Source organism: Bombus flavifrons, chromosome 9, assembly GCF_040668555.2.
Source record: "Bombus flavifrons isolate JBK064 chromosome 9, iyBomFlav1_principal, whole genome shotgun sequence".
Taxonomy (NCBI): Eukaryota; Metazoa; Arthropoda; class Insecta; order Hymenoptera; family Apidae; genus Bombus; species Bombus flavifrons.
Genome location: NC_138450.1, coordinates 12,691,268 through 12,716,592, shown reverse-complemented (window position 1 = coordinate 12,716,592; position 25,325 = coordinate 12,691,268). Strand labels below are relative to the sequence as shown.

Here is a 25,325-nt window from a genome sequence, read left to right as displayed (position 1 = left end):
AATGTTACAGAGGGTGCGATCAACTATGCTTTTAAAAGCTTATATCTTATTGAAGCCCATAAAAAGCTTTACTTTCTTATTCGCTCTACGAATTTCACGAGGCTTTTTTTTACGAGTATCTTATGTGGAATGTTTTACAGGATGTATGAAACTTTTTTTACAAGATAGATGAGATTTCTTACAAGCACCTTACGAAGGATATCATCGAAGATATATTAAACCGCACGTTTCAGAATTGTTTATTTTCTTTATAAATTTAGAGAGTCTTTTTTTACAAGTATTTTGTATAAAAAAGATTAATCGTATCTTAGTGACGTCGTAGGAAAAGGCTGCGCGTTATATCACCAATTTATGTCAACGAAGCTCCTGCGTAATAATACGAAGAACGTTTCGTAGCAACGTGTCTCTGTTCAGAATTTCTTGTTGTGTATTGATAAACCTATGCGACGTAGCGTGGTTTCCGTGTCACATCGTTGCTTATCGCGTCGAATGAATCAGTGAAACCCTTCCTTGTCTTATGTTTTCTATATATTTGCCACTTTAGAAAAATAGTGGCTAATGATAACATGAACGTTTTATATAAATCAAGTTTTAATTAATCGACTGAACAGTTAAAAGGATACCTATTCTCACTGCTATAATTTTATACGGAACATTAATACAGTCTTTGAGAATTCGTTGCTCTCCCTGCAATTTTCATCAAGATTTCTATAAATATCTTATATGGAGTGTATTGATTACTTTAGTGATGCAAATTGTTTTAAACAGAATATGTATGTCGAAATATTTTCTAGCGATATTTGAAATTTGTTAATCGAACTGTTTTCTTCGTTTTTGAGAATATTTTATTCTTCGCGCGAATGTAACAAATCAGTGACAGATCTAATACGAAAAGAAGTAAATTATTTTTATACAAGTTATTTTCATAGCATCCGCTATTTCTCAGTGATTCGGCTTTTCTAAATATAATATATCGTACTATTTTTCCAAGATATCTTTCTATTCTGTTTACACCTCCAATGACAGCTTTATCACAAAAAACATATACATACACCCGTTCCTTTAACAATTTTTTACTGTAGAGCTTATTAATACAAACTTCTAGGAAACTAGAAAACTAGAAAACTAGAAAACTAGCTGTATTATTCTCTATATTATAAAATTATTTATTCCTTTTACAAGTTTAACGATACCGTTTTCTAATGCTTTAACATATCGATAAAGAATTATAATAGAATTCTCTCGGAACAAAATACCTTACAATACGTTCGTTGAGAATCGTGTCAGTCAGAGTTATCTGATTCCGTTGTCAGGCTTTGTGCACGATAATCTTCCGGCTGGTGACACCGTCAGCCGGTTGCAGCCGTCGCTGATAACGGACTGCTTGTTAACCGTGTGCCATGGTCGTCTTATCGAACGCCTCGTCGTGAAAGGAGGATGCCCGTGCAAAGGTAACTCGTGCTGTTTGATCGAACGATGCGTGGATATCTCGTCGTATGTTCGACATTCGCCCAATGAGGTTCTGGACGCTGGACGTTGATTAAAGTGGGACCCAATGCGACAGAAATTGGACTCTATCGAATGTATCTTCTCTTGGTTTCTGTTGATTTTGCTTCCGTTTGTAATCTTCGTAGGGGAAGGACTACGTTTGTCCGGAGAATCATTGGATTAAGGCTAGAAGAGACAGAAACTGGAGCTACTTACTTTGTTTAAATAGACGTCTTTGCTTGTAGTTTTATCTGTTCGTACAAATTCATATATCTAAATAGAATTTTGCTTGTATAAGTTGTTTCCATCTGTGAAAGGTTGATACATGTATGCATTTTGTTAAATACGATGAAAACATTTTTAACGTGTTATACCTTTTATTCGCTCTATCTATTCTGCTTTAGATGAAGATTCTTCTGCTGTGTTCAAACTCTGAATTTCACCTTCTTCTGAACATCCATAAAACGATTGTCAACGCATAGACTGTATATGGTTGTTACAAATATTACACGTATTAAAAGTTCATATATTTTGCCTACGATAAAAGGACAACGCATTGAACGAACAATATGAACAAATAACAATATGTCATTGAATAAAATAATGTAATGAAATTAACAGAAGATTAAGAAACGCTTTGATCTAGTATGTGCTCTACTTTATCACCATCCATAAGCTGAGCAATACTGTTTTTAAAGGGAAACAAAAGACTCATCCTCGAGTATCCTCCAGCATTGTCTCTCTAGACAATAAAATTACCCGAAATAGAACAAAACTCCTCAACTTGGGAACAATACGAAACAATTACTCATAAATCTACCACACGTAACAAATCTTATATTCATGACTGTGTAACTCAATGATACTATCGCGCATAAAATAAAAAAGCCACTGAAGGAGGTACTTTACAATCCACACGGTTCAGCTAGGAACTCCATTGATTTCGAAAGAAATCTTCTCCAGCACCCGCCCAATCTCTGTGCTATACATCACGACCGATAAGGGATCTCTGTCTGCTCCATTCTCCTGCATCTCACCCCGGAATAATTCTGCAACCACTCTCCAATAGAAACTCGCAGAAAATACCTCTTCAACCCTTAAAAATTACCTCTTTGTCCTGTAAAAAGAAACTACCAAGTTGACTGGAAAATTCCCAATTTCTTAGACATAGTAACATCTTTGTTCGCTGTTGGATTTTCGAATTGTTCTTAAAAGAGTCCTAAGGACAAAGGATTGTTAACAGAATGCATTTAGACGCGTTCGTGCTTATTAACAGAAGTGGAAACTTCTCTAGCGAGAATTGTGTAACTACACGAAACAGCGTACGTGTACTTGCATCGAGAATAAACATTTTCTTCGTTGCTGCATCTACGTGTCAAGCGATGACACGCAACATCGTACGAGGTTAGTTTGCACGCGTTAAATTTGGCAACGACTGCAGAAAATTTACATGTTTTAGAAACTTTAGAAAGATTCTTTTCCTCTTCCTAGTGGATCATCTCCCTTCTCTCTCCTTTTTAAAGTCTGTCCTTTTTCGTTTCACTTAACATTTTCTCCTCCTCCTCCTTCTCCTTCCTTTACCCCTTTGGGGGTGAAATTTTGAAAACACTTGTACAGGTTTTTCAAACACCTGTCTGTCGTTTTCCGTTTTACTTAACATTTTCTAGTTTCTTAGCTTCGCCCTTTTTTCTCTCTTATCCCTCCTCCTTCCTTCACCCCTTTGGGGGTGAAATTTTGAAAACGCTTGTACAGATTTTTCAAACACATTTCGTGATATGGAGGAAACCGTGAAAAACATTTTGTCCCTTTTCATTCTCTTAGTGAATGAATTTCAAAGCATCCCTTCTTAACGAGTGCTTACGTCATGACAGGAATATACTTTGCGAATTTTATATTTTCAAAAGTTATGCGTCGATCAGTCAATCAGGACATCGATTTTTATATAAATGTATACATATATAAATTAAGGACCAACGTTTCGCTGGATGACGTCGCTCGTGTCACTTATCAGTTTCGATAACGACGAGTCGAGGCTGTTGGACGTCGTCGTGGGTGGTGCGGCCGCAGTTCCATGCCAGCCTCCGGGATCAATGCTCGTGACTGGTTGATTGGACGTTCTTGGTGCTCAATAAACGCGATTATTCCCGGTTTTTCGCGCGATAAACACTTTGTTTGCGACTATTCTCGCGATAGTGATTCGCTCGAGCGTGATTCAGTTTGTCGCGGGACGTGTCGCTGGACGAACGTCATTTGTGCAGTAATCTTTTCCGTGAAGGTATAATTGATGTTACGTTCGAAGGAATCGTGGTTTGCGGGATTCGTGGAAAGGATGAGATGGGAATTGTTTTGTTCTGGTGCAAATGTGTACATCGTTGTTTCATCCCGTGCAAGATAATAACAAAAGTAGGCAGAGTCCTCTTCTTTTTAGTATTCCTCTCTGAGTGTGCCTTTTTTTATACGTAAAGTTATCGGTTTATCGATTATCGAGGAGCATTAGTTTTAAATAAAATAGAGGAAAACATGTTTGTTTAAATAAAAGAGTTATCTTACTGCAAAGACAACAATTTATGAATAATTAGTGCGAAATTACATTTTACGTTACGTTACATAACGTTATAGCCGAATTTTCAATCGACGATGGACAAAGTTCTTTCTGGCGAATTTCTCGCCGACGATTGAATCGCTGCTCGTATTACTAGATCCTCGAGGTTGTGATGAATTATGCTAAAAAAACTGTTGAATAGACTGAGAAGGTGAGTGCCGATAAAAAGTTTATCAAAAATTCGTGAAATCGTGAAACGGCGTTCATAAAATTTCTGCGAAATATCAACCGAGGAACGTTTGCGTTCCGAATCCTTTAAAACGTCGCGTCGTGTGATAGCACGCGATACGCGCAGTCGAATTTCTGGAAAATCCATTAATCAATGTGCAGGTTCAATGAATTGAACTATCGTAGCTTTAAGGTTTGAATCGCTTAGTTTTCTTTCTCTTAAAAATAGTATCTCAATGATACATTAACAATATCGCGAATTTCTAAAATTAATAATTAAACTGCTCATGTTTATGCAACTTCATATTTTTATAATCGTAATTAAACAGAAAAAAATGAAACCTAAATAGAAATTTATTTTCCCTACCACTTAAGTATGTAATAATGTTACGTTACTTTTACACCTACGTGTAGTCATCACAAAGAACGAAGTCATTGTAGATCCGTCTGTTCGTGCGAATAGTTTTGCGTCATCAAACCAGATTACATCCGAATCAAATTTTATAATAAAATTCCACTCTGTTACGTGGACATTTTCGTATGTACAATATTTGTCAATTGCGAAATAAAAAGAGTCCTAAAACAAAATTATCCTAAAATAAAAGAAATAAGTTATGTGAGATGAAATTATCTATCTTTTGCATCTTCTTTCCTCTTCCAATATTCGTGTTATGACTTTTGCATATTTCTGCGACGAGTCGCAGCATTAGCAAAAATATTGCCCGTACTTTTCCTTCGGAATTTTGCTTCCACGCAGTCTGCGTCGACAAACTTAAAAGTAGCCTTAGGCGAGTTTTGCGTGGCTTTGGCTTTCCATCGAATCGACGCGGCGCGACGAATGAATCAGTTCTAACGAAAGGTGTGTAGTATAGCGTATAGTCACACTAGTCACACGGTCGTTTCCACTGATTTGTCACGTTCTACCCGATAAAGAATGGAAAAATACAATTGAAAAAGATTTCACCGCAAAAATGTTCGATCGAATCGAGAGAAACGATCATCGAGATTAAACAGAAGCGCGTTATTCACCGAGACTAGAACCGTTTCTCGTCGAAACTGTGCTTCGAAATAAAATTTCAATGATTTCTTAATAATATCGCGTTATTCAACTTGAAAGATTATGGCATTCCTATGCTAATAAGTAACATACTTGCAAAGTTCATTTTTGTGGATATCTAAAAATTGTCGGTTTGTTTAAACACGCCATTCTTTTAACAAAATTAATTACGACTACATTTCAAGCCACTCTACTTTCGTAGCTTTCAATTAAATCCAGCTTTAACACCTTTAATTCCTCTTAAGGAAGAAAAACATTTTTCTGACCGATCGAACAGCGTTTTTCAAGGAAAAACTAAAATTCGACGAAGCTTATTATTTGGATAAGATTGTTTCGATAAGCGAAGCGAACGAAAAATGTATAAAAATTAATATTTATCAAATGAGAAATATGACAATTAATGATTCTAAATTTCCGCTGTTTATTTTATATTCTCCTATGTATATTTCTGTTTCCATTTTCTAATTTTCATACAAATCGCGTTATATTTTCACGTCGCTTTTTATTGGGACTCTGAACGATAAAGCATCACGGAGAAAGACGCGGTTGCAAATTAACTTTCGGCCAAGGAGATCGCTCTGCGATCAAGACAGATCAAGAACGTGACGGGAAACTCTGTTCCACGGAGGAAAGAGAAAGGAAAGAAGCGAGGGAGAGGAGACAGCTTATCGGAGGTTCTTCGAATTACTTTCTTCGGACAAATCGAGTGTTCCTTCTTTAATATGTCACTGTACACGAACGAACCTGACTTTATTTTTCCAACGAAATTACAAGCAATTTGATATATTAATTTTATTTTCATCGTGATTGCATATAACAGATCAATATCATTTACGATGCGATGAAACTTTGCACCAGGAATTACAAGTTAAAAATTCAAAGGCTTCTATAAATCCAATCGTAAACTCTTCTCTCGCCAAACCAGTTTCATTTTTAACAATTTTAATTACCTGCGAGGTACGTACCAAAAGAAGAAACGCGAGACGAGTGAATCTGACGAATGCCTTGGAAATTTTTCAAATTTCTTTCAGGTTCTCGAAATCTTTTGAAAAATTCAGATATAACCTGCCTACAATTTTCTTCGACCGCATAGAAATTGCGCGCTTTTCGCCTAAATTTCACAAATTTCATCGCAGACTGACCACGAGCACTCTAGTTATGCAAATTTCTATAAATAATTCTGCAACCCAGATCTACTTCTATCCCACGCAAACTCCCATTCAGGATATCAAACACGATAGAGATTTTCCCAAAATAAATCCGCCTGTAAATCAGAACCACGGTACGGTCAGTCACTTTTCATGCAGTTTCGTCTGCAGCCCGTCTAGATGTTCGAATTTGGATCACGCTCGACTATTCACGCGATCGCAATTCAAGCGCAGACGATTTCTCAATCGTCGTTTTATTTCGAAACCAACGAAATGACGTCGATCCTTCGAGTGAATCTCGAGATTTCGTAGGTTGAATGAACGTCGTGAGATACGAAACGATTTGTCTTCGTTGCTGATACGAAACGCGTCTACTTTATTGATGACTCGTTAGTGAAACGAGTTACTCTCCTCTTTATTCGTTTCTCTTATTCCCTTCTTTTTGTTTCGTTACTCTCGTTGGCGATGTTCGTGTTGATGTTTCAATGCGGATGTATCTTAAAATTCTTCGCGTTCGCTTCGAATTGGTTCAATGAAGTATCTCGCAGATTACGCGTCTGATTAATTTGATAGGGAATTATTAGATAAAATCGTTACTAAGCCTTGCAGCGATAATGACAATTGCAATTTTCTTTAGTTTCACTTTATCGATTAATATTACGTTCGATGTTATCTATAGAGCTTCTACTTATAATGGTGCAATATATATTTTTTATTTATTATCTTTATTATATTTTGGACGCGTTCCACTCCTGATCGGTGATTGATATCGATTCTCAGATTCTTTAACAGCCTTTAAGTATAATCATTTTTATTCTCGATATTCTGTTAAAGAATACCTTCACTGATTTTTTTTTTTTTAACACAAGAATTTGTATTATCTCATAAATCGTTTATAAAATTTCTATTTATTTGCTTGCAATATTACTCTGCCAAATTTATACGAAAGAATCGAGGAAATACTGTGCGGTTCTCTTTAACATATTAGTATCTTGCGATATATGTTTCGATATATTGCAGGCAAATCGTCGAAATAGCCAGGAAACTATGCTATGCAAATCAGCCTCGCAATAGCGGCCTTCGAGCGAGAATTAGCTGCGAAACGAACCACCACGGAATTCGGCTGCAAAATACCCTTTGTGTCCCTGTTCAGTGTTTGTCGACAGTTTACATGCACACGGACTTTCCACCCCTAAATCCGCAGTTTCACGTTCATTTCCGCGATCTGCCGACTGTCGTATTTAATATTAATACCAGGATATGCGTGGCCAGTCCAGCAATTCACGCGATCGATCGCAATTAAACCATGGACCTGACACGTTGTTACCGATTTCACCGAAACCGCACCTGTTAAAAGGCTAAAGCGATTCCCCTGATCTGGCCACATTTATTTATCGCATGATCGCGTTCCACGGGATGACTAATTTTTAATTATCAACGTCTATTCGTCTCAAGCCAAAGAGCTGAATATCTCGTTATAGGAAAGTTGGATGGTAAGATGAAACTATACGCAAAAGTTAGGAATTTCAGGGAATCTTTGAAACAGAACCTTCTCTGGCGATGACGAAGACAGAGCAAAGAATGGAAAAGTAACAGACCGAGAAATAATAAATAATGTAAGGAAGCTATAGGACTCGAATATGAGAATGACATGAGAAAAATTAATTAACCAGGCTAACAGAACGTAGAATTAGGAATAAAAGATGACAGATTTTAAGGAATCCTTGAAACGGGACCTCGTTTGAATAAAAACCGACGGAAGTTGTTCAATCTTCTTCGTCGCTAATTCAATTCACTGGTCGAGGGGCGAGGTCCTCCACTTATTTCGAGCAGTACATTCAGCATGGCGTCACTGTTCAAACTGCACGTCATTATGACAGACCCTCGTCCCTTTTTTTTTTTCCTCCGTCGGAAGAATCATCGAATACCCACGAACGTGATCCCTGATGGAGACCGTTTATTAGGAAATATAATTCTCGCGTGCTGTCGTATCTTCTTCGTGGCCCTTCTAATAACGAATAAAGCGTAAAAGGAATGTAGAAAAAAGTCTGATAACGAATGAGAAATCTGCAGGCGAATACTACGACGATCGATGACCTCCAGCAGTTGGCATTTTCCTCTCTTGCTTTCTCATCACATCTGGCCATTTTTCGTTGGTCCAATATCGAGGACGTTTCTCAAATCGCGTGTGTGCACCTCTTTCTCCCTTTCCCCTTTCTCTCCTCTTTTTGCTGGCAATTTTTTTCCGATCGGTATCGTAATAACACTGCGTGTCTCAAACATGCTGGTCCAGGTTCCTTTTATGTCTATCCGTTCTCAGAACTTTGATCATAGGAACGTTTCATAGCCCTGTTATATTTCCAGAGCACGAAAAATATTCTTCTTTATTCTGGACCTTTTGTGATGACGTTTCGGCTGACACGACGCAAAGATTGCCTTTGGCTTTAAGTATATTCGTGTAATTGGGCTTCCTGCGGGAATAGTCCGTCGAGTTTTGGTTCCTTCGCTTGTTATTTCGTACAGATCCTGCTGGCGTGCTTTTTCTATTTTTAATTATTACGTCTTACGTTGTAGAATACTATAAAAAGTTTATTTAAATTTTACAATAAATATTTTATTCCATTTATAACAATCGTCGGTTCTGAATTTTCAAAAGAGAACGAATGATTATAACCGGTGATAATTTTTCTTACAAACGAACGAAATATCGATCGTAGATCAAACGTTTGATTCGTTTTATTTCAATTCACTCGGACCCCTTCGATCATTTTTCCCATAGTTCCCATAACAATTACAGCTAGGGGTAAGAACGAGTGATCTAGGCAATTTCTCCCGAAAATACTTTATCTCCGCCAATTAATTACTCGACCAGCCTTGTAGCGATATTTCACGGGTAATTTCTATCGCCAACAGACGCATACTTTTCCTCGGAATCGTCGACAATAAATAATCACTGCGTTAAGTCGTTTATGACGTGGCGATAATTCTCTGGCGCCTCGATCGCGTGCCACAGACGATTCGCCGTCTTATTGGAGCTAAAAATTCGCTAAACATCGAGTTTTAATTTAAATGCGTTTTTATGAAAAAAAAAAAATATTACGGCATAAGGATTGACATATTTGCATTTCAGTCAAGTTCGTCAAAGCCACCTGTTTATCGTACGTTCTTTAGTCACCACCATTTTCGTGTTTATCGTAAGAAACTGTTTGAATCGAGGCTCGTTTAGAACACCAGAACTTTGAAGTAGAAGTAGACATAGTACTTTGGTCAAAGTGCACTAGAAGTAGTCTATAGAAAAGTAGAATAGAATAGAATAGAATAGAAGGTTCACTTACACCGATTTAAATCACGCTTACGTAACTTTGTGTCGCCATTAAAATCGTCGAAAGTTAATTAGAAAACTCCAAATCAGGAAACAACGCATACTTTTATAAGAGCACAAAGAATTCTATAAATTGTAATTGCTACTGAGGAGAGTAAGTAGCGAGAAAAGTTAAATTTCCCGTGAAGCAAATCGATCGTTCTATCCGAAAAAGTTTGTACAATGACTAAGAAGTTTCCGATAAAAAAGAAGAAAAAAATCTTTTCGCGCTTGTCAAGTAAAGAATTCTTTAATGAGAAAAAGCACAGATAAAGAATCTTTCGATGAATTAAAATTCCTTAATAGACGAAAAGTTCTGCAATAAATTACAATTGGTCGTTTCTAAAATAAATAATTAACGTAATTGAATTCCTCGAGATTTAAACTCGATGTTTTACCAAAAAAAAAAAAAAAAAAAAAAAAAGAACGCCAAAAAAGCAAAAGAACGAACGACGATCGAAAGTTTCGTAAAGACCAAGAACTTTCCAAGAAGTACAACGGTCACTCAAAATCGAACTTCCTCCTTCGATATACTAAAATGAAAGCTCGACCACAACCAAATCGTTCTTCCCAGAAATTCGACGAGGACAAAAAAGGAGTGTGTGAACCAAAGAGAAGCGAGAGAAATCTCGTATCTGTGAGATGCGTTGGTATACGTGGAACTCGCGGAAGGATCGTCGGCAAACAGGAACGCAATAATGCTACCACCGATTCTGAACAACATTAACAGCGACATACTGACGCTGTACACGAACCCCGGAAGCGGAAGAAGCGTGGCCACTCGGGCCACAAGGGGCCGTTACGCGGAGATCGGCGTCAAAAGGTAACTTTTCGCATGAAAAATCGATGTCCCTGTTGAAAACGTAGCTCCAGTCACGCAGAGGAAACCTTTTAAGTGTATTTATAGGTTAATCGAAGACGAAAGGCAATGAATATTTTAACGTTCGTTTGCATGATTTATGAAAAGCATCTTTCAGTATGGTAGAACGATTCCCTTTAGTTGATTCCTTTTAAAATAGTAGTATTTTCGTACTTTTGTCGTTAGAATTGCTCGTTGCCGTGTAATTTATCATCCTTTTGACGTGTATTGATCGTATGGGAAAAAATTTCGTGATATTTTATACTCTTGTTATTTGCTATTAATGATATAACGATATTTAATAATTTTACGATATTAAAACTATTAGATCGTTTATGAAAGTTATAAATGAATAGGAGATCGTTTATAAAGTATTTTAAGACGTGGTATTTGTTTTTGCAAAGAATTAATGTACGAAACATTAGTTGAAAAGAAGTATCTATGGAATCTATTTCGTCGATAGGTTTCTATCGAATAATCTGTTTTAAACGATTAAAAGATTGTTTCATTGGAAATGAAATTGTTTGAAAGAAAGTATTTACCGTTAAGAAAAACCGACTGTTATGTTATATTATAGCCACGAAACCGTGTGTTAATTATTAATCGATGGCCATTGCACTCGGATCGTGCTTGTTGCAGTTGCCATTGCCGGCACCTGCGTTTATTGATCCCGCCGCCACCGACCACCATGAACCCGATGGTGAACGCGGAAATGGAAATTTTCGAGTGATGCTGCGACGCGAGTCGTTCTCGTATTTTTTCCTTCTTCTTTTCTTTTTTTCAATTCCCATAAACAGCCATTCGCGTCAACGTCCTTCTAAAAATCAAATATAGACAATCTTCATAGAATCCGTATTTTCAATTTTACATAAAAACTCTATATTATGAAATTTGAATATCGCAAAAATTTAGATTAAAAAATTAGAAAAATTAATTTAGATTTAGAATAAAAATTGAATCATCTCGTATAACGAAGTTCGTGAATTGTCGACTCGAAACTATATTACGGCCTACAACGATTCAATTCTGGAAATTGGCAGTAAAAAAAAAAAAAAAAGAAAATAGGAAATATTTCGACAGACAACCAACCGCAATTTAAAAATTCAATTACTCGCGTTTGCAATTCGTCGATTCTATTATATCGAACTATATCACTTCAAAAAGTCACGACAAAAATGATCGAGGTTCTGAAACCGCAGCGATCGAATTTAAAAAGTCGCAATGGAAAAAGCTGTTCGAATAAACAGTCGCAATCGTCGCTCGCGTTTCCTTCGGAAATAAAGCTATCCTTAAATAACGCTTTAAAGGAAACTAAAATAGGAAATACTCAGAAATGTTTCAGCATGTCGATAGATTTTCGAATTTTCTCCGATGCTTCGTGAATCGAGATTAAAAATAAAATATTTTTCGCCTTGTGAAAAATCGATCGGTCGTGAATCATTACGGAGGTCGACGAAACGGCTCGTGTCTCGCATGTCACCGCGGAAAAATCGATTTTAATCAGCGGTTAATATGAAATATGATAGCAAAAGTGGCCGAGCCGCGAGAAACCCTTCGGTTTATTCTTATGTAAGCCTCTTACCCGTAATCCGCTTGGGGTCTTTGCGAATAGAGATTCATTTATTTCCTTTTTTCGGCTGCAGGCCACTCTATGGGAGGATCCTGACCCGGTTATAATGGGGTTCCTCCCATGGATTCCAATTACCGGGTGTTCCTCGTTGACGCTGTTAAAATAAAATTCCAGCTCGCCAGCTTCGCGTATCTCGATGCGAGAAAAAAAAGGATTTCACGTTTTAACGAATTATTATTGAATATCGATACTTATTTTTGGTGTTTCTTTTTTGAAAAATTGAGAAATCGGAGATATTTTAAAATAGATTGGAACCGCTGTTTCCAAGTTTAATTTCTTCCCCAAATTGATGTTTAATCTGTATGGTACTTAATACTGACGTAGAAAGGATAGATTTTATTACGTTCTTTAAATAATATAAATGAAAAAATTAAGACTTGGCTCCGTCCGATTACTATTTATTTGCATCAATGGGACACTTTACTTCTTACGAAAATGTACGAAAATGGCTCGATGACTGGTTTGCCTCAAAAGAGCGACAGTTTTTTTTGACGTGGCATCCACCGATTACCAGACAGGTGGGAAAAATGTATAGCTAGCGATGGGCAATACTTCGAATAAAATATTTTTAATTATTTTCATACAATAAACGTGTATTTTCTATACAAAAATTCCGGTTTCATATTTACATACCTGGTATATCGTTGATGAACATTATCGAGTTTCCATACATATTATAAACGTCGGTATTAAATATCGAATATGGTAACTGGAAAATTCATAAGTTCGGCCAAACGATACAGAGCTTGCAGGAGATTGGGAGACGAGAAACGATATGGCCGGGAGGTGACTAAAACCAGTAGAATTTCTGGGTAACATTGCGCTTGGTCGGAAGTGCACACAGAAGCGTTCAGAGTCCCATCGTTGCTCAATGAATCATACCATGATATACATGCGAAACTGCGAGCGTCGCACGGAAATTACACAGCGACGAGGTCGACGTTCATCGTTCCTCTACACAGTTTGGTGATATTGTTGCTCGTTGCTCCGTTAATTGCGAGATTAATTTTTAACTGAAACGCGTAGAATTTACGCCGTAGATCGAGCTATTTACTCAGTATGGAAGTCTCTCGTCTCTTTTCATGTATAAGCTTAAACAGATAAGAATTATCTTTGCAAAAAGTAAATGTAGAAAATAAATATTATATGCGTCTCAGTCTCGTCATATTCTCGACTTTTGATGAAAATTTTCTTCTCCTACGCGACTATTCTATCCAACTATCCTACAGTTGACCCTTTGCCTAAAACTATTAAGAAGATTACAAATTAATCTCGAGCAATAGAAAACCTTCGAATTTGCTATCCCAGCGATTTTTCCATCGCGCGAAGCTATTGAGACAATTTATCCGTCTTGATAAAACCGCTTATCTCTTTGTTATCAATCTTTGTACAAAATAACCCAAAGGATGCCAAACGGATGAACAAATAATTTAAACCTCTTAAAATTCTCAATTCAATTACCAATTATTCGTAGAACGGAATGAGTGAATTCGAAATTAACCAGGCAAAGACAGCAGTGATCCTTTGGAGGAGGCTGTTTACGCCAAAGGAATACCGGAAGCTTATCCTGTGACCCGAGCGGAAGAGCGCGAACGCGAGTAAACGCGTTTGCATCAAAGAGCTTGGACGGTAAAGCCCTGTGCAGAGCGCGCGAAAAAGCGAGGAGGACCGTAAGTGGAATTTAAGCGAGACCTTTTGAGCCATTCGAGGCGTCTTTGATGCGCGAACGCGGCCTCGTTACCGTTTTTCCCGCGTTTTACGCGTCTTTCCGCTTGGAAAAAATCGGAGCCTCTTTGAGGACCGGCCGATCGTCAACGACGTTGCGTTAATTAATCGAGCCACTCGAACGAAACTTGTCTCCTATGTTGCGTATCACGAGGGAGAGTCATCCATTGCGAAGTGACTTTTAAATCTTGCGGGAAATTTAAATTGACAAGTTGAAATTTAGCCTCGACCTGTGCCATTTAAAAGTGGGTCTTCGAATCTTGTCTGAACATAACACCGCTTCATGCATTTTATACCATTTACCATGTGACGTATGTGAACAAATTATTTCTTCAGCTTTTATATTGCTCGAGATTAATTTGTAATCCTTTTAATAATTTTACGCAAAGGGCCAACTGTAGGATAGTCGGATAGAATAGTCGCGTAGGAGAAGAATATTATTTTGTAACAATATCGAATCGAATCGTAATTATTCCTGGGTTTTATGCAAAATTTCTTGAACTCAGTACCGTTTAAAAAAAAATATATCTTTGCACATGAAAGGTCGCTTTTTTAATCTAAATCATATAAAAAATACCCTTTTTTAACTGCCAAGTGACATAAGAATTGGCAAAAAGAATTTTAACTGCTAAGAATTGGCAATAAGAATTTTAACTGCTAAAAATTGGCAATAAGAATTTTAACTGCTAAGAATTGGCAAATCGATTATTCCCGTGTCATTTCCAACTATAAATGAAAGTCTTTCATAATAAATAATCGCGAGTGTGTATTTTTAATTCGCACTCAATATTTTGCCAGTACGTACGCTTAATCGACGAAATTTATTTTATCTACGATAAACGTTCATTGCTACCTCTTTTCCCACGTCGCGGCGTCGTAAAAAATAATAGAAACATCCTCGATGACCCCAATCGATTAGAATACCAAAGCGGACAATCGTCGAAATTCAATGGATTCGTGGGACACACGCGCATCAACGATTCGTCGTTTCCGACACAATCTCGCACGGTACACGTTAACAATAAACAATGGTCGGTTGATCGAGGGGTTGCATTAACACCACTCGCAACCCTATCGAATCGAAGGGGGTCGAAACGACGTGCACTCGTCCTAATGCGGTCCTCGAGGTGCAGGACGTGTGAACTGGTGAATGCACGCGCACGTGCACACGTTTTAGTAGGAAGGAGCTGTGAAAACGACAGGAACTCGGGGTTAATGCAGGGTCGTTGGCGATTTTTCAGATATTTCGTATGAAAAATTAGGTGCAGGTCGAGGGCTAGGCTTAGAATAATATAAAGACGAATTAGGTTTGTATTATGAGGAACGAGGATACGAACAATAAGGACATTTTTATATCAAAGATTTTTAATACATTTAAAGCGAATTAATTATAGGTTGGTTTTAAAAATCATTTTCCATCATCTTGTAACTTTAGAGTATCCATCTTATTATTTGTAAGATACGCTACAAAAATGAGTAAAACAAACAATTTCGTCTAAACCGACTTGAACAAATGTTTTAAAATATTTTTTAAAATGCTGTATTTCGTTCGAATTCCAAACGAAATTTAATTTAACACGGTTCTAAGACGTCGTAACGAGAAATTTATGTGTCTACCGTTATCGATCGAATTTTTGGCTACTTCTTGTAGCGGGCAGGGAACCAGCGGGATTTCTAACAAGCGTTTCGGGACGGAAAGTTCGACCTCATCGGGCGGGTAAATCGAAGAAACCACGCGAAACACGATACAGCACTTTCAGTCTAAAGTTACGAGGCACGAGAGCGGAAGGATCGTTTAATTCAACGTTGACGATATCGCCTGCGCTTTCCCTTTCGTTTTCCCATCGCTGATCGCTGGGAAATCGTGACATGGGAAAAGCTCGAGAAACAATCGCGAGACCTGCAGTCATAGAAACGTCACTCAGAGAAGTTTCCACTTAAATGACCTGCCAGTGGTATTTCTTTAAGAAACGTCGATCTTTAAATGGTATCTGAGGATTATGTATGATCGTAATAATTAGACAGCTGTGAGACGATTAGAAATTATCATCATTGAATTTTAGATTGTTTGATTTTATTTTGTACTTTGTGATTTGTGCGACAGAAACCATTATTTTGCAAAAATGTTACCGAGGAAGTTTCTGTGTAAGATGGTCGACTATAAAGTGACGCTGCGTAAGATTTTTCAGCGATGAAAACCGATCGATTTGATTAAGTTAATCGAGGAACCTGACTACCATTAGACCATGTAAACTCGTTTGCTACGGGAAACGAGTTGTTAAGTCATTCGACGAGGGATAATAATTATCTGCTGGAAATGGGATTATCACTGGAAACTGGTTACAGATGAGAGATCGCATGATTTGCTCGTCCCGATATGGATATATATCGCGTTTTCTCGTTGTGCTTGTACTCGATACAACTTCCCACAACGTATCTACGATATAGTATGAAATCATCGCAAACCTGTACCATAGACGTAAAAGAGAGATTTTGCGCGATATTTCAAATATAATTTTATTCGTCAAAACTTACTCTTAATCCTATCTAATCTAATACAAAATTCAAATATAATTTTATTTTCTTCAAAACTTGCCCTTAATTCTATCTAATCTAATATAAAGTTTATTGAATTTCGTCCTTCGCGAAAAGTCCACAAAAATCCACGAAACTTCTGTGTAATTCATAAAAACCTACTAGAAATTTCTTCGATTCATAAAAAATGTTTCTATCTGTATCTACAAAGAATACGTGAATTTACGCAATCTTACGATCTCGCCATAAACTCGTAAAAGCCCCCTGGAATCATCACGAAACAAACACGCTTCCGTCCCCGATTTCTCAATCAACAAGAACATCTTCCTAGCCGGAAGGACAATCACATCTACTCGCCCCACGCTCTCCATTCTCCAAAGGAACGACATCCGTTTCCACGAGCATCCGTTTCTCTCGCAGTGCTCTGCCAAGAGACAAGGCACATAGTATCTCCGTTTTCGCGATGAATATCGGCTGCAACCAGAGTTCCTTTGAATCCACGGTCTTCCATGAATCCAACTAGGAGGACTGGCCATAATGGTTGCCTTTGATAACGGGTCAAGTACAAAGCGACGTTTGCAGGCCGAGCAGTCGGTTCAATCGCTTAATTTCGATGGAATCCCGATCGGTCTACGGCGATCCCGACCTTACGGTGAACAAAGAAACGACTGGGATGACCGGAGGCTCGATTAAGACCGGTTGTTTGTTGCGCCTTTGGCGTTGTATCCGTGGAACGTGTCGGCACACGGACAGATATCGTAGTTTGGATGAGGGTAACAGTAATTAGAAGTGCTTTTTATTGGGTAAAACGATTACAGTTTTAAGGTAGAAGTGATGATGGTGCGCTCTTTTGGGGCAATTTGAGTAATTGAGGGCTACGATGCTGGAGTTTGCGAGTTTGGACGATGGTTGAGAGATTTTGGATGAAACTGATGAGTTTGCATAAGGAATTTTAAGTATGAATATCGATTTCATACTTATTCTGAGATGAATAATAATAATTGCAATGCGCAGAAATAATTGATAAGAAAGTTAACTCGTAGAAAGTCTCAGTTATCTTTCTCGGGTAAAATCAACCCAATATAGTTAACCATTCAACAAGCTTGATCGTAATTTCAAAATTATAGAAAGGTGACAAAACAAGAGGCTAAGAGAGCCATCGAGAGTGCAGATTGGTATGTTTCGAGACGCCAAATCAACGAGGAAACCGACATTTCCACGATAATGGAAGAAATCTCTCGATTTGGCAAAAGATGCCAATCATCCCAACGGAGTCGCAGCTAATCTCCTGGACATGTCCATGAAACGAAAAAGACTAAAAAGATACTTTTTCAGTGTCCAACTACCCTTCGGATTTAGCGAAGAATGTCAGTAAATGACACTGTGATACATCACTTGGTGTATATTCATTTTCAAGACACATAAGTCGTCGTAGTCAGTGGTTGAATATCATTATTTCATGGATCGTACACAAGCAGCAGATAAATAAGAAAAGAAAAGGGACGAAAGCGGGGAATTTTTTGTCGTTTTTTCTCTGATCAAGAATTTGTCCTCGTACAGACTAAAGATACGATGGCAGACAGGAAACGGAGGGCGTAGCGTAAATTTCCGCAGACCCTCGTGTGGATTCTTGGTGGAATGTTTTGCACAGAAGCCCAATATGCGCGGTGCGACGTCGAATGAACGGAAAAGGGCAAACGGTTCGCCTTTGATCACCGACCATTCCGAACTCCCGCAATTATGTACCCTCTAATTACTATATTTGGCCAGCGCGTTTCAGCCGACCAATTTCCAGAATGGAACGTATCCTTCGTCGAATCGCTGTTTCCATCAGCCTGTTTCGGTTTGACAAACGATCTGTCGAATATACGCACTGAGAGATACACGGTTTCGATTTCCCTTGTAATTCGAATTTTTTCCTTTTTGTTCTTTCTCTCTCTCTTGCTCTCTCTTTGTCTGTTTTTGTCTCCTCTCCTCTCTTCTTTGGAACTATTGTTGAAGTTGAAGATTTTTGTAGCCCTTCTTTTCTTTCCCCTATTCTCCTTTTTTCTTCTTCTTCGTCGAGTAAATTTCGATGGAATCAACTGTTGCGGTGATCTAAATTTCGATATAAGAAATGAGATAAATTTGTCGAGGGAATAAAAATTTCAAGCATTCAGTCGGATAGAGACGACCTCTCTCGGACGACCAAGATTAGAGCTGACAGGCGCATCCCACGGTAGGAATCATGAATTTTGAAAAAGATTAAGCTTCTATCCCCTTAATCCCCGTTAACGTACAGTCACCGGGACGACGGGAAAAAGACGAGCTCTAATGATATTTTTCACCCTCGAGAAGAATCTTCTTTTTGGATAGCTCGGGGAAATAACGAAGATAGAGCGAAAAATGAGACAGTAATACGGTATAAATGAGTGGAAGAAAAATTTACTCAACGAACAAAACATCTTCATAAAGATACTCTTTCACAAATATTCTTCTAAACTATAGCAACGCTATACCGAACGTCGTCCATACATTTTTATACTTTTGAATTTAATTACTTGCATTCTCTATTTAATTATATCCCACTCTCATTTTTATGCGAAGAAGACCAGATATATGAAAGTAATAACCACACAAGTCTCATCGATGTCACGCTGTGTAATATTAATTAAATCAACGTGATATTAATTATAATATTAGGTTGCCCGAAAAGTTTCTTTCGTTTCATAAGGTGATAATAGATGAACAACAATCTCTGTCTTATATTATTTTATTGAATTAGGTATAATCCATTTCGTTCTATCTCTAATATTATGTTTGTGCATAATTCAATAAACTAAATATAAAAGAAATATAACTAAATATAAATAAATATAAAAGAAAAAGCGTTGTGCGTCTATTATTTCCTTTTAAAACGAACAACCTAATATGAACAATATATTACGATTGAAAATTTGGCAAAGGAAAATAGTAATAATATTTCTAAATATTCTCGAAAACAATTTATCTATTTACGCTTCATTGTCGAATAACCTAAATGTACTTGATCGATGCCCCATGTTGTTACAATTACTCTACAGCTAATAATTTTTTTTTTTATTTAATATTTCACATTCACAATTTGTCCAATTTGGACGTTTGATAGAATTTTTTAGCTGTTTGATTATCATGTGGGTGGCTACCCCCAGTGGGGTACCATCTTCGTGTTTGTTAGGTTATATCCTTTATGAGATCTGCTGGGTGTTTCCTTTTTAGTCTTCTTTCTATGTACAGCTAATAATGATGTTTCAAAATATTTTCCATTACAATTTCTCTATTTATATCTATTTATCAAACGTCCTAAATAAAGAATTCCCCTTGTACTATCAACAGTAGAAGATATCGAGGAGGAACGCCTTGAACCCTACGACTTTCCGGTCCCAAAGAGGACAATATAACGGGTGACGTCGGTGAGACAGCCGAAACAGAGCGTGGAGGTACACTTAGCGAGTAAAGTGTCGCGTGTTACATAGAGTAACTCAAGATCACTTTGCTGCTCCCACTCGTGTAATCCAAGAGCCTTCTTCGGCTTCGGTTTCCACGAGAAATTGGATAGGCCAGTGTACGGCAGTCGCACTGTGCCTTCCTTCGACTCACCTTTTTCTTTCTTTCGTTCCATCTCTCTCTCTATCTTCTCAGTTTCCTGTTCTTCTTCCTCATCTACCTATGTGTTGACGGTTAGCTGACCGCTTAACAAGCGTCAGACGCTCGTGTGTATCATCAAATTATTATTAACGCGATATCAGAGGGAATTTAGTATAGCAGAAGGTTATCAGTAGGTTTTATGAACGTGTGAGAAGGTATAAGATTCTTGCTATCAAGTTTCACATCGAATCTTGCGAATTTTTGAGAGTAGAGATCGCTAAAGTTTAAGTAGAATAGGTTGTCTGTTCAAGCTTAATTCGGAGTAGCCTACTCGCCACTTATTTTGATGTTCTTCCACCTTAGTTTCTGGTCATCGTATGTACGATATGCTTTGAAAGCGACACAATGCAAAAATATCCTCAACCTGATGTATGATGCGAAAATGAAAAGTTTGAAAATTCTATATTTTTACGATATACAAATATCTACATGTCAGGTCTGTAACTATGAAACCGGAATTTGCCTATAGATGGCCCTAGCTGATAATGTAGTTATCACTAAACTGCGTCATCGATGCCAAAAGTCATTGTTGACATCTCACAAACATTTTCGACTCGGAACAATACAAGTTTCATACAACAGCATAGTTTGTAATAGCGTTGAACATGTCAAATTTTGTGCCTGGAAACTACGATTTGCGGACAGCATTGATTTTCTGTTACCATTCGAAGAAAACTGCTGCAGAATCGCATCGAATGCTTGTCGAAGCTTACGGTGAGCATGCTCTTGGTAAATCACAGTGCTCTGAGTGGTTTAAAAAATTCAGAAGTGGCAATTTTGACGCGAGGAACGAAGAACGTGGAAGACCACCGAAAAAGACCACCGAGCTGTTAAAACCTGGCGAAACCGTTAATACTGAGCACTACCGACAACAAACGATCGATTTGAATCAAGCTTTGCGTGAAAAACAACCAGAATATCAAAAAAGGCAACACAAAGTAATTTTGCTTCGTGATAATACACCATCGCGTACAGCAAAACCGGTCAAGGGAACGATCGAAGCGTTCAGTTGGGAAATACTTTCGCACGCGGCTTACTCACCAGACTTGGCTCCGTCCGATTACTATTTATTTGCATCGATGGGACACACACTTTCTGACCAGCACTTCACTTCTTAGGAAAATGTACGAAAATGGCTCGATGACTGGTTTGCCTCAAAAGAGCGACAGTTTTTTTGGCGTGGCATCCACCAATTGCCAGACAGGTGGGAAAAATGTATAGCTAGCGATGGGCAATACTTCGAATAAAATATTTTTAGTCATTTTCATACAATAAACGTGTATTTTCTATACAAAAATTCCGTTTCATATTTACATACCTGGTACGTACGTTTCACTCGATATCGTATTATAATAAAAATAAAAGAGCCAAAATTACAACTGTAGATTCAGATACTCTCAAGTACTGTCAGATGAGTGAAATTTACATTTCGATTTACCAATTTAATGTTTACAGATACGTAGAAATATATAAAATAGAATTTTATCGCAAAACCAAGATAAACACACTTTTGCGCTAAATTCTACAGATAATTTCCCGGTGACAGGTATTCGAAAAGTACTCGAGCTATACATAATAAACTACAACTATGGTCTAGAATCTTTTTTCCTTCCAGTGGACCATTTCTTCTCGCTAAACATTAAGAATTCCCTCTAAAACATAACGTCTCCGATGGTTCCCCTGGCATCAAGGCGAGCAACGGCCACGTTCTATGAAGTAACGACCAGGAAGCGTGCTATTAGTCTTAATGCAGCAGAGTGCTTTCCTCGAAGAGCTTTGTTTCTTCCTAACACGATGGATCTTGACGGGCTCGTAACTCGAAAATAAAAAGACAAGTTTCCTTACGTCGGAAGCGGACAGGGAATTTTTGACCGATCCATCACCATTTCCGGGTTACATGTCGCGTTGTCTCGTTCCATCGAGCACCCTACCGATCGCGCGATTACTTCACGGTCCAATTTTTCCTGTTTTGCGTGAGACAACACCATTATTTCAAGCAGCATCGGCCTGATTCCCATTGGAATCATCGTTTGTGCTTTCTATGCATGACGAAACGTCATTTTCACTATCTAGTATGCAGTAATGAATAGGCGTACGAGATAGTTAATTACATTCGCTTTGATGCTCCTACCTATTCTTCTTCTTCTTCTAACTCGATTTTCGGATGGAATATTTTCTCGAAAAATTCTCCAACGAAACGAAAACAATTTTTTTTTAAATTGCCTTTGTCAGTCAAAAGGGCAAAAGAAAATTCGCAACTTGTTTTACTCGATAGAATTTTTTTTTTTCAAATAACAAAAGGAAGAAGAAATGATAAATTAATTAGACAAATTACAAAGGTGGTATACGCGAAACAATAAATTGCTGAGAAGAAAACGATTTCCCAAAATCGGTGTTCATCTAAAAAGCCAACATAAAACTCTCAACCCCAATATTCCTCCAAAAAACAAGCACTGTATTTCTTCCTTTAAGCCATTTCATGCGCAAAATTGTCGCGCACAGTTGCACGGGTCATCGAATATTCGCGATTTAGCGGAAAATTTCACGAATAAGCCAACACAGCGAGGAAAACACGATTTCTTCGACCCATTCTTGAGATTGGATCGAACACGATCGCGTTTTGCTTCTTACGACGTAAATTAATCCCTTTCGTGAACGGGCTTCCGCCAATATCCGGATGAAGCACGCCGCTTCCGGTCGATTTAATCTCCACCGATGAGCCACGCGATTCTTAGAGTGCCGACAACTCGGTTAGGAAGTTGGATTAATAGAAACTTTTCGTCGTAAAATATGAGCCAGGCGGAAAAGTTGGAGAAGTTAGTCTGGTATCGATTATGGTAGTTCTCAATTTGTTGTCGATATCTTTTTAGATGGGAAGAGGAACGTATCTTGCGTTATTATTTGTGAAAGATAATTTGTTAGAATCGTTTATGGGAACGTATAATTTGGTTCATGACTTGCTATTGGAATTTAATTAAATTGTTCGAAGGAAATATTTGTTGTAAAATACATTGAAGAGATTTAAAATTCAAAAATGATATTATCACGATCGTGTTGCTGCAATCTGCCTACGATGTTACTCGCAATAAATTTCTTGTAGTTGTGCTAATTTTTGTGTAGAATCAGCTCGTGAAAATACAAGAGAAAGTACAACGAACGTAAATAAAAAGTGAGCGAAGCTGTACAAGCTACATCTGAAATTATACGCTGTAGCTGAAATCCTAGCGCGAATTGGGACTAATTAAATCTTCTTAATTAAATTCCGAATTGAAACGTATAATGTCTGAAGAATCCTAAAAAAAAAATATCCGGGAGAAAATGTATTAAATAGAAATTAAAATTCGAACCATACAATTCATTCTGAAAAAATGAATTTCTCTGGCAAATTAAAATTCTCCGCTGTTAACTCCATAGCGAACGAAAAGTAAGAACGAACGACGACGATGTTTTATTTTACATAAAGAAAATTTGCACGATAATTATTATTCCGCGAAATATAAAAGAAAGTCGAAAGATTCAATTGAGCGTGGTTGATTTCTTGTAACGAAATCGCATCTAATTGCCCCAAATAATTAGCGTAACAGTTATAGAACTTTCCATTGACAGCCGTGCGTCGAGAAAAAGTAAGAAACGTTCGTTTTAAACGATGCTGAGTCACGAGAAACGGTTTCATGCTCAGCGTGAGAGGAAAAGAGAATTAGAAAAGAGTTGTCGATCACGATGATCGTTGACCGGAAAAATATGTGCACGCCGTCTATCGTGTTTTCTCTCCGTGAGAAAAAAAAGAAGAACGCCTTTTATGCATCGTAGGACGCGCGTTCGAAGCCATCGAATCAGCTGATTTCGTCTTTTTCTTTTTTTTTTTTTTCCTAACCTTCATACGGAAGAAGCAAAAATTACGAGACAACCAGAAGTGCGCTCGCGTAGAGATTCGCGCAATAAAATTAACGATCGTAAACTTTACTACTGAGAAAGGTTCCGGAAATGTAAATGAAATTCACGCAAATTTTATTCAAAAATATTAAAATTGATTTTTGATTCAAAAAATTCTTCCATCGAAAATTTACATTTTTCGTACGAGAATTCTATCTTTTGTAAGATTTGGCTTAGTTAAATAGTACTTTGGAATAGTTAAAATATTGCGTTCGAAAATCCTATTTTAAAATTTAGCGTGAAAATTTAAAGCATTCTATCCAAAGGGTCTATTAAAAAATTTAGTTTGAAAATCGTCACATTTCGTTTGACGATCTTATTTAAATATTAACTGTTTTAAAATTTGCCTCAAAAATTCGATTTACATATCAATATAAAAGATAATTCCTCTTAATTGTTTCGTTCTGTTAATTAGTAGGATTTATTGTATTAAAATTTCATTCTATTAAAATTATTTCGCGATTTTTATGAACTGAGAAGAAACCACTCTAATTTGTTAGAAAGCTTACGTCTATTCTTGTTAGTGAAACTTTCCTCGTTTACACGATGTGAAGGATGCAAGAAGTGGAAGAAAAGAGGAGGCGAAGGTTCTTTTAGAGGCTGAGAATTTCTTTAAACTTCGCACAGAAAGCGTCTTCCGAAAAGACCTTAGGAGAAGCGTCGCGACGCTTGCGAAAGAATGCAACCTCCATTTTACATTTTAACCCTTCTCTAATTAATGAAATTAGTACTCTCCGGAGAAGAAGTGAGTTTTCCTTTCTGTTTCGTGCTGCTACTTTTTCTCGAAGGTAGCGTTAAATGAACGAGAGTGTTTCCTCGAAAAGCTTGCTTTTCCTCAAGTGTAATTTTATACGGATTTTTTTGTCAGAAACAGGTGGAAACAATTCAACGTAATTGACAAGAGATTGCAAAAAACGCTTGAAACAAGACGAAAGAAATCTTGAAAACGATAACAATTTTCTTTAGAACGACTAGCAAATGTAACTGGGATTTTCTTCGCGATTAATTAAAGTGTATGTACCTGGTACGTTTGATTTATCGCAACGATAAGACTAAAAAAGGAGATGCTTTCTGCTGACTGCCTAAGAATTTCTGAACCGCCCCCGTTGGCGACGATTCAAGGTTTTGCAGGAATACCAGGCCCGATTGGCCC

At 37.5% G+C, this 25,325-nt stretch overlaps 1 protein-coding gene across 13 annotated transcripts in view; it reads left to right on the top strand.

The window, feature by feature from the left end:
* spri (Src homology 2 domain-containing protein sprint) overlaps positions 1-25,325 on the top strand; it is a 211,924-nt gene that overhangs the window by 144,602 nt on the left and 41,997 nt on the right. For 3 of the 13 annotated variants that reach the window (XM_069120633.1, XM_069120632.1, XM_069120635.1), the window contains exon 2: positions 10,399-10,647. The exons of 9 other annotated variants lie outside the window; for them this stretch is intronic. In XM_069120633.1, coding sequence (XP_068976734.1) covers positions 10,523-10,647 — 125 coding nt within the window. In that variant the 5' untranslated portion in view covers positions 10,399-10,522. Of the gene's footprint in view, positions 1-3,580; positions 4,242-10,398; positions 10,648-25,325 lie in introns of those variants that run through there. One more of the 13 variants, XM_069120640.1, reaches the window with a different exon arrangement.